At 44.7% G+C, this 12,896-nt stretch overlaps 1 protein-coding gene across 2 annotated transcripts in view; it reads right to left on the bottom strand.

Moving 5' to 3' along the window:
* Positions 1-12,896, bottom strand: part of slc8a3 (solute carrier family 8 member 3) — a 509,326-nt gene that overhangs the window by 72,530 nt on the left and 423,900 nt on the right. For both annotated transcript variants that reach the window (XM_072569197.1, XM_072569196.1), the window contains exon 5: positions 11,161-11,285. In XM_072569197.1, coding sequence (XP_072425298.1) covers positions 11,161-11,285 — 125 coding nt within the window. The remainder of the gene's footprint in view (positions 1-11,160; positions 11,286-12,896) is intronic.

Raw genomic sequence — 12,896 nt, 5'->3', positions numbered from 1 at the left:
CAAGAGATCTGATTTTTTTTCAGGTGAAAGTGGGTACTGCAGTTGCCAGAGATTAGAGTCAAGATTAGAGTTGCTGATGAAGGGCTTTTGCCGAAACGTCGATTCACCCGCTCCTTGGATGCTGCCTGGCCTGCAGTACTTTTCCAGTACTAGTCTGATTTTTTTTTGGCCACTCAGGACATCTGAATTGAGGGCACCACCTGTCATATTCGCCTGGGGACCTCCCTGTTCTCTGAGTCTTAGCACCATGTGAGAGCAGTGCATTCAGGGATGGGACCGCTGGAAAGAAATCTCTGAAGAACAGCAGACTTGAGATTGTTCTTCCATATTACTCACAATGGCAGCAACTTGGGTAATGAAGGCATGCATTCTAGGTTGGGCAGAGTGGTTTCACAGGCAGGTCAGACCTGGACGCTCAGCATCGTGGTGGTGAACTGGAGCTGAGTCTGTTACCAGGTCAGTAAACCACTGTTTACAGGAGAAGGGGAGACCAACTACAGGTTTACCCGGCGGTGAGCCCCTACATTCATGTGGAGGTGAGCTTCCTGTCCAATGAGAGCACAGGCTGGTCCGATAAATTGCAGGACTTGTTTGCATTCCCCTTTGCCGAGGATGCTGGTCCTCCCAAGGGACAGATCTGCATTTTGCACTGACCCCCTCATCAGCCAGAGATGATGAGCGAGCTATCACAGACAGATACAGAGGTTTGCCACCCAGGGCACAGGAGCAGCCCCACTTCCTCAGTGTCGACCTCAATCCAATCTTGGATGCTATGAGGGAGAGGCAGTTTCCAACTTCGTTCATACCTGCCCTCAGTTAACCGAGACGGACAGCTCCTCAACACTACCGCCTCCACCAGATTTAAAACCCAGGTTGCACGCGTTTTTCATTAGACCCTGACCATTGTCAACGGCCTGAGCAGGAATGCAGGTGAGATTGCACATTCTCCCTGCGCCCATGTAGGAATTGGGGAAGGGGGCAAAACACTGGCTCACACAATGTTGCCATTATTTTTGGGTCACCCACCTTTGTACCAATCCGAGTTGGCACTCAGGGTGGGCAAGAGAAACTCACTTTACGGTTAAACAGACACCACAGGAATTAGGGCCAAAACAACAGCTATAGTGGTTGTTAGATTCATGTGATTCTGACTGGTTTGAACAGTGCCTACCCATTAGAGAATGCAGACTACTCGTTTTTGATCATGTTAACACAAGGTCAATTACAATCCATTACTCTATTATTCCTGCTGCCTGAAGATGTGGAATACAGCTGTTGCTATGGCGGCTGCAAGGACAACGTTACAATGTTAAATACACTCATGTAAAAGCCACACTTCCAAGACTAAATCTTTCATTAAGAAGAGGCGGATTTTTACATAACTAACGTTTTGGAGAGGTTGGAACCCAGCCTCTGCAATGTCAGACACTGTTCCTGCCAACACACGCTCAAGAATCGTGTAAAAGACACCAAAAGCATTTTTTATTATTTAATAGATAACCTTCATGATCAGACATTATTTCCTTATACTGGATTCATTAAGTTTATCAGATTTATCCAAAAATGGAAGCCATTTAACAAATTCGTTCAGTTCCTTTTCGACAGTGCATAAACGAATAGCACTTAACAGCAGTGGAGCAGGCATTGAATATGCATTTAAAAGTCACTCTCCTCCATGACTCCAGATTCAGATAACTTGCTCCAATCTGCAGCTTGAATTGATGCAGCATTTACTTTGTCATTAGCCATATCATTCCGCAAAGAATCATCCCCTGTGCCGTCAAGTTCCTTGGATAGCCCACAATTTAGAATGGAAATGAGGATACATTTTTTCAACCACAGAGGGTAGGCCTGTAAAATTCGTCACCACGGAGTGCAGTGGAGGCCAGGACATTAAATGTCTCCAAGGCAGAGATTGATAAATTCTTGATCTCATAAGGAATTAAGGGATATGGGAAGAGTGCGGGTAAGTCGAGGTAAAATGCCCATCAGCCATGATTAAATGGTGGAGTGGACGTGATGGGTCGAATGGCCTTACTTCCACTCCTTTGTCTTATGGTCTTATGTTTCTTGAATAATTTGACGATAAGCTCTGCTCGGATTTTGTCGCAGGCCTCCACAGCCCATTCACTCAGGACTGCTAATGAGAGAGCCTGGGTGCCTTGGCAAAGTGTCTTCTCGTCCAATCACAGAGTCACAGAGATGTACAGCATGGAAACAGACCCTTCGGTCTGACTCGTCCATGCCGACCAGTTATCCCATCCCGATCTAGTCCCACCTGCCCGCACTTGGCCCATATCCCTGTAAACCCTTCCTATTCATATACCCATCCAGATGCTTTTTAAATTGTACCAGCCTCCACAACTTCCTCGGGCAGCTCATTCCATACAAGTATCACCCTCTGCGTGAAAAAGTTGCCCCTTAGGTCTCTTTTATATCTTTCCCTTCTCACCCTAAACCTATGCTCTCTAGTTCTGGACACATCCACCCCAGAGAAAAGACTTTGTCTATTTATCCTATCCATGCCCCTCATGATTTTATAAACCTCTATAAGGTCACCCCTCAGCCTCCAACACTCCAGCATCCTGTGCTGCTGGAAGAGCTTGTTTACAGACACATTGATTGGTTATACAAGGCTGCTTAGGCCATCAGATTCACTGAGCCATCACTGTGATCTATATTCAGCAAGAAGTGTAGGGGGGGGGGGGGGGGGGGGGGGACGGGACACAGGGATGCAAACAAGGTCGAACAATACACGGTCAATGAAGGAATACTGTGGAATAGAGAGGAAGTGAGGGACTGTGAGCTGAACGTCTATGGATCCTTGCAGGCACAGTACAGGTCAATCAGGTGGTTAGGATGACATATGGTATTCGTTCCTTTATGAGCCGACATAAATCATTAGTCTAAAAGGGTGATGCTGGAGAAGCACAGCTTGTCAGGCAGCATCCGAGGAGCAGGAGAGCAGGATGCTGCCTGACCGGCTGTGCTTTTCCAGCACCACATTCTTCGACGCTGATCTCCACTCCTCACTTTCTCCGACATAAATCTTTAGTTAGGTCAAAACGTGAGTAGAGAGTGCAGTACTTCCTACCTCACCGCGGAAAAGATGGAACCATGGGAGAGAAGAGATTTACAGTGATGTTGACAAGACTGGAAAAAATCCAACTGTGAAGAAAGATTGGGCAGACAGGAGTTGTTGGCCTTGCAATGCCCTCAGATTTGAGTGAGATACATGAAATTGAGGGGCCCCGGATAAAGCAGGTGGGAGGGACGATTTACTTTAGGAGAGGGGTCAGTGACTAGGGGGCATGGAGTCATAGTGTTTGGAGAGAAAAATTGGAGGGGAGATGGGGATGTGGTAGAGGGGTGAAACTCACTGGCTGAAAGGATGCTAGAGGTAGAATCCTTCAATTAGCAGCCTGGAAATTCACCCCAATTTGATAACCCACAAGTCTATGGCCTAAATGCTGGAAAGTGACTAGGTGACTTGTTTTATTTAATGTTGTAGACACAACGGGCCAAATGGCATTTTTCTGTGCCACGTACTGTCTATTATTGTATGAGTAACATCATGGAGAAGGAGCTGATTGAGCGTGCCACGGACTTTTCGGTCTCGTTATATAGAACATAGAACATTACAGCGCAGTACAGGCCCTTTGGCCCTCGATGTTGCACCTCCCTGTCATACTAATCTGAAGCCCATCCCACCTACACTATTCCATGTATGTCCATATGCCTGTCCAATGACGACTTAAATGCACTTAATCTTGGCGAATCTACTACCGTTTCAGGCAAAGCATTCCATACCCTTACTACTCTCTGAGTAAAGAAACTACCTCTGACATCTGTCTTATACCTATCTCCCCTCACTTTAAAGTTGTGTCCCCTCGTGTTTGCCAACCCCATCCTTGGAAAAAGGCTCTCCCTGTCCACCCTATCTAACCCTCTGATTATCTTGTATGTCTCTATTAAGTCATCTCTCAACCTTCTTCCCTCTAACAAGAACAGCCTCAAGGCCCTCAGCCTTTCCTTGTAAGATATTCCTTCCATGCCAGGCAACATCCTATTAAATCTCTTCTGCACCCTTTCCAAAGCTTCCACATCCTTCTTATAATGCAGTGACCAGAACTGTACACAATACTCCAAGTGTGGCCGTACCAGAGCTTTGTACAGCTGCAGCATAACCTCCTGGTTCCGGAACTCAATCCTTCTATTAATAAAGGACAAAACACTGTATGCCTTCTTAACAACCCTGTCAATCTGGGTGGCAACTTTCAGGGGTCTGTGTACATGGATACCGAGATCTCTCTGCTCATCTGCACTTCCAAGAATCCTACCATTAGCCCAGTACTTTGCATTCCAATTACTCCAGCCAAAGTGTATCACCTCACACTTGTCCACATTAAACTCCATTTGCCACCCCTCAGCCCAGCTCTGCGTCCTATCTATGTCTCTCTGCAACCTACTACATCCTTCGTCACTATCCACAACTCCACCGATCTTAGCGTCGTCCGCAAATTTACTAACCCACCCTTCTAAGCCCTCATCCAGGTCATAACCCTCCTAATCAGAAACTCCAAGCTTTCCTCAGTCATAGTTTCAAGTTGCCTTCATCCATCCATCCATCCTTAGTCTTAGAGATGCTCATTTTGGGAATGGCTGCTGGGGGAGGATATTTTTGTTTTGAATATTGCCATTAGCAGAAGTTATCTCCTGTACACAACAGCACAACAGTGAATCTATACTTTACAAAACCAATTGTTTTCATTTACATTGATTTCTCTCCAACTTTGCTCACTGTTGAATTCTCTCACTGCTACACAATTATTCGCTCTGTGTATGAATCATTCCTTATTGACACCACTTTGTCATATGAGAAACCAGGATTGGCAGGACAGTGTGCACCAATGAGATGGTTGACTTGACATTAAATGTTACTGTGTGTAGACACAGCCACATGCAATGATGTGCTATTCTATGATTATACCAAGTAGGATGAGAATGATTTCAGTTGCCAACTGAATGTTAAGTACAAAGAGTTTGAATTATTTTGGTTAAATGTTGGGGGTTGACCTATACAGAAGGTAAATGAAAAATGAATGATTTTTGGCTTAAGATTGAAGGTAGCCGTTTACAGGACACTGAGGATTACTCTAGTATCTATGGAAACCCGAATAGCAAAAACAAGTTACTGGCAAATGTGTAAAGAAACATTACTGTTAACTTGTTTCTGCCTCTGAAAAAATCTAACCACACAGGTGATTCATGGCTATGTAGTGATTTTCTCAATATTGGTGTTTGTGTTAGTTTTTAAAGAACATTTTACGTTATGTGACAAGTTAATTGTTGATAGCAGACTCGGCTTTAAATAGAGAAGTTCACTTTTAGAAATCAGGCTGATGATTAAATGTAGTGTTATTATTTCTCTTTAAATAGTCATTGCTGCTGATTATATAATTAGATGAGTTGGCAGCCAGAATTCTACATTCTAATATATATTTAACAGGATACAGACAGCGATAAAAACAACACGAGCAGATGTGCTTGACTCCAATCTTGATTCTGAGACAACACTCAGGAGCACAAAGTGGAGGTGCAAATTTTCCATACCCCTAACATTTAACAAAAAATATCTGGTTCACTACTGTCCTTTAGGGAAGGAAATTGCTGGCCTTACCTAGTCTGCACGTGGCTCTAGAGTTTCCCCTTCTGCCAATCAATAGGGTTGCCATTAGACAAGCTTCAACTTTCAGATTTTTATTAAATTCACAATTTTAGCATAATGGAATTTGAACCCATATCCTCCCACCATTTGCTTAAGGCTCTCAGTTACTAAGCTAGTGATATTCTGTCAACATCTCCTCAACAATTAAAGAGGTCAGTTTCAAGGGGAAGACAGTTGGAGAGGTTTATAGGGGGAATTCCCAACTTTAAGAGTCTGATACTTGATAGCACAGCTACCAATAACGTAACAATGAAAAGTGTGGAGAAGCTATAAATTAACATTTGGATTACTGTAAAGTTACAGAGGGAAAGAAGGATGAATAAATGGGAGGATTTGAAAACAAGAATGAAAATGTTCAAACTGATGCATTTCAAGAACGGGAAAAAATAGAGATTAGTATGTGGATGGGGCTTGGTTTGAGTAACTCCATACACTGTAAAACTTGCCTGGTGCTCGTTCTATTAGTGGTGAATTTCTGACTACAATGGAAGTGCCATGAATTAAATAGGAACCATTGAACAGAGCTGGACAGCATCAGAGGAACATAATGCTCTTGAGTGTGGAAGGTTCGCACAGAGTTTGAGGAGGACAAAAACAGACAATGATCCATGGTCACAATCACAGAAAGGATCACTCATTATTGGTTCAAGCCATTTTGGTGTGGGGGGAGGGGTTGAATTCAATCAAGAGTTGCAGAAGAGATGGGGTTAATGACACTATGTTCAAGGTTAGAGTTTGGGCAATGATGAAGATTGTGTTCTATCAGGGAAGGGGAACGACAGGAAAAGTTTTGAAAGCGAGGAGATTAACAGCTGCAGAGAGAAGTTGGTCAGAAATGTGAGAGACAGGGTCTCAGAACTAGAAAAGCGAGAGGATTAGTGGGAGGAGGTCAGGTTTTTGAATAAGGGGAAGGAGGAGTTTCAACTGTAGAGGTACAGGACTGCTTTGCAGACTGGTCACCCAACAGATCCCCCAACTGGTCCTGGATGGTAACCCAAGTGGAACAAGCCTTCACATGCTCCAGGAAAGCTAAGTTGGTGGAGAGATAGACTTATTTCTCTCAGTGAGTGGACGTTCCACCCTTAAAGCAGTGAATATAGAGGCATTGGTCTAAATATTACAAAACTCTCTGATGCCTCTATTCAGGATGGGAAGGAGACAGAAAGCAGAAAACTTTAGATAAGTTAAGCTAATGTCTGTCATTGGGAAAAAAAACTTGAGTTTATTATTAAAGGAAGAATTAGCAGGACATTTGGAAGTATCTTACAAAATCAAATAGCAACAAGATGGTTTTGTGAAAGATCTTTGAAGATATAACAAGTGGAATTGATAAAGGGGATCTGGTATATATAATGTATTTGGATTGCTAGAAGGCATTTGACCAGGTGCCACATAAAAGATTGTTGCACAATATGGTATCAGAGATAATACAGAGTCATAGGGTCATAGAGATGTACAGCGCAGAAACAGAATCTTCTGTTCAACATGTCCATGCTGCCCAGATATCCTAAGTTAATCTAGTCCCATTTGCCAGCACTTGGCCCATATCTCTCCAAACCTTTCCTATTCATATACCCATCCAGGTGCCTTTTAAGTGTTGTAATTGAACCAGCCTCCACCATTTCCTCTGGCAGCTCATTCCATAAATACACTAGCCTGTTTGAAAATGTTGCCCCTTATGTCCCTTTTATATCTTGCTCCTTTCACCCTGAATCTATGCCCTCCAGTTCTGGACTCCCCCACCCCAGGGAAAAGACTTTGTCTATTTACCCTATCCATGCCCCTCGTGATTTTATAAACCTCTATAAAGTCACCCGTCAGCCTCAGATGCTCCAGGGAAAACAGCCCCAGCCTATTCAGCATAATAGCATGAATTCAGAATTATTTAACACACAGAAGACAGAGAAACAAGATTAATGGGTCTTTTTTCAGATTGGAAATGCAACTACTGGTCTATCAAAAGGATCAGTCCTAGAGCCACAATTGTTGATCATCTCTATTAATAGGGAGTAAAGTATTCAAATTTGCTGTTGTTACAAAAATAGATGTGAGGCACATTGAGATAAGTAAAGGACAAGGGATATAGATAGTTTGAGTGTGTGGGCAAAAAAACCTGCAGATGGAGTATAATGTAGGAAAGTGTGATGTCATATACTTTGATAGGAAGAAACAAATAGACAATTATTTAAATAGAAAGACTCCACAAAAGTGCAGTGCAGGGTGATATGAATGGTCTTGGGTATGAAACACAAGTTAGCATCGAGGAGAAGGTGTTTTTAAATAGAGTCTAGATTAGAGTGGTGCTGGAAAAGCACAGCAGGTCAGGCAGCATCCGAGGAGCAGGAAAATCAACGTTTCGGGCAAAAGCCCTTCATTAGGACTCCCACCCCTTCCGAGGACCCCTTCACCCGCCTCCAACACACTCCATCCACCTGGACACCCCATGCTGGCCTATTACCTGCCCTCGATCTCTTCATTTCCATCTGTCGCCGGGACATCAACAGCCTCAATCTGTCCACCTCCCCTCCCCCACTTCAACCTCTCACCCTCACAACGCGCAGCCCTCCACTCCCTTTGCTCCATTCCCAATCTCACCATCAAGCCAGGAGACAAAGGGGGTGCAGTGGTAGTTTGGTTGCACTGACCTCGACACTGCTGAAGCCAGATGCCAACTCGAAGACACCTCCTCCTACCGACCCCTCAACCATGACCCCACCCCCCATCACCAAACCATCAACTCCCAGACCATACAGAACCTCATCACCTCAGGAGATCTCCCACCTACAGCTTCCAACTTCATAGTCCGGGAACCCCACACTACCCGGTTCTACCTCCTTCCCAAGACCACAAGCTTGACCACCCCAGACGACCCATTGTCTCAGCCTAATCCTGCCCCACCGAACTCATCTCCACCTACCTCGACACTGTCCTATCCCCCCGGTCCAGGAACTTCCCACATATGTTCGAGACACCACCCATGCCCTCCACCTCCTCCAAGACTTCTGTTTCCCCGGCCAACAAACCCTCATCTTCACCATAGCCATCCAATGCCTCTACACCTCCATCTGCCATGACCAGGGCCTCCAAGCCCTCTGTTTCATCCTCTCCCGACATCCCCAACAGTACCCTTCCACTGGCACTCCACCACATCCGTTTGGCTGAATTGGTCCTCACCCTTAACAATTTCTCCTTTGAATCCTCCCACTTCCTCCAGACCAAATGGGTAGCCGTAGGCTCCCGCATGGGCCCCAGCTATGCCTGTCTCTTTACTGGCTACGTAGAACAGTCCATCTTCCATAGCTACACCAGCACCATTCCCCACCTCTTCCTCCGCTACATCGGTGCCACCTTGTGCTCTCTCCACCAGAGATACTTTTCCCTCCCCACCTCTTTCCAATTTCCACAAAAACCGTTCCCTCCATGACTTTCTGGTCAGGTCCACGCCCCCCCAACAACCCACCCTCCCATTCTGGCACCCTCCCCTGCCACCGCAGGAATTGCAAAACCTGTGCCCACACCTCCTCCCTCACCTCCATCCAAGGCCCCAAAGGAGCCTTCCACATCCATCAAAATTTCACCTGCACATCCACCAATGTCATTTCTTGTGTCCGTTGCTCCCGATGCGGTCTCCTCTACATTGGGGAGGCCGGACGCCTCCTCGCAGAGTGCTTTAGGGAACATTTCTGGGACACCCGCACCAATCAACCCCTCCACCCCGTGACCTAAAATTTCAACTCCCCCTCCTACTCTGCCAAGGTCATGCAGGTCCTGGACCTCCTCCATCGCCACTCCCTTACCACCCGACGCCTGGAAGAAGAACGTCTCATCTTCCGCCTCGGAATACTTCAACCCCAGGGCATCAATGTGGACTTCACCAGTTTCCTCATTTCCCCTCCCCCCACCTTACCCCAGTTCCTAACTTCCAGCTCAGCACCATCCTCATGCCCTGTTGCACCTGCCAATCTCCCTACCCACCTATCTGCTCTCCCCTCCTCTCTGACCTATCACCTTCATCCCCACCTCCATCTACCTATTGTACTCTTTGCTACTTTCGCCCCAGCCCTACCCCACACCCATTTATCTCTCCAACCTGGAGGCTCCCTGCCTCTATTCCTGATTAAGGGCTATTGCCTGAAATGTCAATTTTCCTGCTTTTCAGATGCTGCCTGACCTGCTGTGCTTTTCCAGCACCACTCTAATCTAGACTCTGATTTCCAGCATCTGCAGTCCTCACTTTTGCCCAGGTGATTTTAAATAGTTTACTCAGAGAGATTAACAAATGTCCGTATCACAGAGTCGTTAAGGTGAAAAGAAGAAGGCCATCCAACTCATTGTGTTTGCACCAGTCCTTCACGTGAGCATTTGTAGCATGGATTTCTTCATGACTGAATTGGAGAGATATCTCAGAGTGATGTACATTACCAGATAGAACTCTGAGGATAGCAGCAGGAAGTGAGGGTGGAGCTTTCTTCAGAAAAAGGTCTGGCTGCTCAACATAATTCCAGCAGGTTTTAGGAGGGGTAGAGAACAAAGTGAGGGTAAGGAAATTGTGCAAATAGATATTCCATTGGCTCTTACATTCTGACACCACCTGAGGGTCTTCCTATTGAAACCAATGTCAGCTATCTGATGTGTTTTCTCAAACGCAGCACCTTTATTCAATTGAGATGGAAGGAACATGTTGAATGCTATATTACCCACCACTATAAGCCTGGGCTCTTTTGGGACACCATGCATTCTTGGTATTGCATGAACAGGAGACATTTACATTTTAGCTGAGAGTGCAGTCAAGTTCACCACTTCCAAAAACGCCAGGATTGATTTTCCCTACTTTCCCAAGGTGGTGTCCTGATAGCAGCAATAATCCTGCCAGGCACCCACTGAATATATTCAAATATTGCAGATGGTAGGTGAGTGAAAATTCTGCTCCAAACTTGTGAAAGTCTGTAAGTCTAGGACCACCATGAAATCAAGGGGAACTGCAACAATAAAAGGGTCAACACAACGTTCTCTGAGAAACTCGGGATTAACTGTGTGTGTGCTCTACCAATATTTAGCACATCCCCCAGTCATCTTTGCCATTAATAATACACTTTTTTCCAACTAACCCATTTATTCTGATACCGGAATGTGAAATAATTGGCCCTTATTCACCTGAATTTATTAGACAAGAGCGTAATATAAATAATCCTGTGTTCAAAGTCAATTCCCAGATAAATGCAGACATAGGAACATCGGGACTGGGAACTGGAGTTGACAGATTGCCTCTTCAAGCCTGCCCCACCATTCACCTAGACCGTGGCATGACCTCCATATCATTTCCCCGGTATCTCCAAAATCTCTTAATACTCATGATTAATCTCTTATTTCTGTTATGATAAATTATCACATGGCCTATCACAGCCTAAAATGGTAAAAGAAGATTTTTGTACCTTGAATTCATAGGATTCTTCAATGATGACCTCCAATTTTGGATGCTCCCCCAGAATGGGTTTTCCCATTTCTGCAATCCGTTTTGCCTCCTCTTCTTCAATTGACAGCTTCCGACCAGAGTCCTCTGTAAAACAAACATCTCTTTCATTACTTACAGCTGTAGTGTGAACTGTGGATGCAACCTTATTGATCAGAGCACCGAGTACAGGAGTTGGGAGATCATGTTGCAGCTGTACAGGACATTGGGTTAGGCCACTGTTGGAATATTGCGTACAATTCTGGTCTCCTTCCTGTCGGAAAAATGTTGTAAAACTTGAAAGTGTTCAGAAAACATTTACAAGGATGTTGCCAGGGTTAGAGGGTTTGAGCTAGAGGTAGAGGTTGAACAGGCTGGGGCTGTTTTCCGGCTGAGGGGTGACCTTATAGAGGTTTATAAAATCATGAGGGGCATGGATAGGATTAATAGACAAAGTCTTATCCCTGGGGTTGGGGAGTCCAGAACTAGAGGGCATAGGTTTAGGGTGAGAGGGGCAACTTTTTCACACAGAGAGTGGTACGTGTATGGAATGAGCTGCCAGAGGATGTGGTGGAGGCTGGTACAATTGCAACATTTAAAAGGCATCTGGATGGGTATATGAATAGGAAGGGTTTGGAGGGATATGGGCCGGGTGCAGGCAGGTGGGACTAGATTAGGTTGGGATATCTGGTTGGCATGGAAAAGTTGGACTGAAGGGTCTGTTTCTGTGCTGTACATCTCTATGACTCTATGACCTCCTCCAATGTTTTTACAGCGACTGAAGAGAAACTGATATCACAGATATCATGCTGCTGTTCTGTGAATTCCAAGACAATTGTAGATTATTTAATTGCACTTTTACATTTATCCTGGTCCATCTCTGCAAAACAAAGTGGCTACAGACAAAGAAAAAAATGTAGAATCTAATAATATATTTAAAATTTAATCCTGCAGCTGGATGAACGCGTTCTGCTTTTGAGTTCATCATATTATCCTTGGCTGAGTAAAGCACATGGGCTTCAAATTAAGTTAAAGTTGTGGTTAAGATCAAAAGTCACTAAATCAGGATTAATATTTGATCGCAACATTCTCAGTATTTCCCTCAGTATTTCTGCCAAAGAGCAGAAATGTGACTGTTTCAGTGAAAACAAAGATTAAAGCTGAGAACCAGAGTTGGACACGCTGCTGTGTTGTTTGGCAATGAACAGTTTGAGTTACTCCTCATATCTGAGAGGAGGAGTGGCACCTGGATGTGGAAATTCCGACACATGCCAGGCCCACGCTGAATCTTCATCTATATCAGATATTCATGTGGTATGAAGCTTTGATCCAGACAAAGCTTCGAATGTTAAATGTAATCAAAGGCAATTCAACCTTTAATCCTCCCTCTCACCTTCCAGGCTTTCCTACTGGCATCTATCTTAGAGGACAGTGGTAAAATCATGACCTTTCTGCCTGGGAACTAGGAACATGAATCTATGTTCTAGATTTAATGATTTTGGCCTGTTAATACATCAAGACACCACACCATTACTTCATACAATAGCATAGGGCACCGCAGAACAAATAGGTCATTTGACCCATGAAGACTGCCATTCATTGACAGATTTGATTGCAGCCTTAAATCTACTTTCCTGTCTGATCTCTATAACCATTGACTTCCTTGCCAATGTCAGAACTCACACAACCCCAGGTTACAGTTCAACAGGTTTATTTGAA

This window comes from Chiloscyllium punctatum, chromosome 4, assembly GCF_047496795.1.
Source record: "Chiloscyllium punctatum isolate Juve2018m chromosome 4, sChiPun1.3, whole genome shotgun sequence".
NCBI lineage: Eukaryota > Metazoa > Chordata > Chondrichthyes > Orectolobiformes > Hemiscylliidae > Chiloscyllium > Chiloscyllium punctatum.
This window is presented reverse-complemented; position numbering and strand designations above follow the sequence as displayed.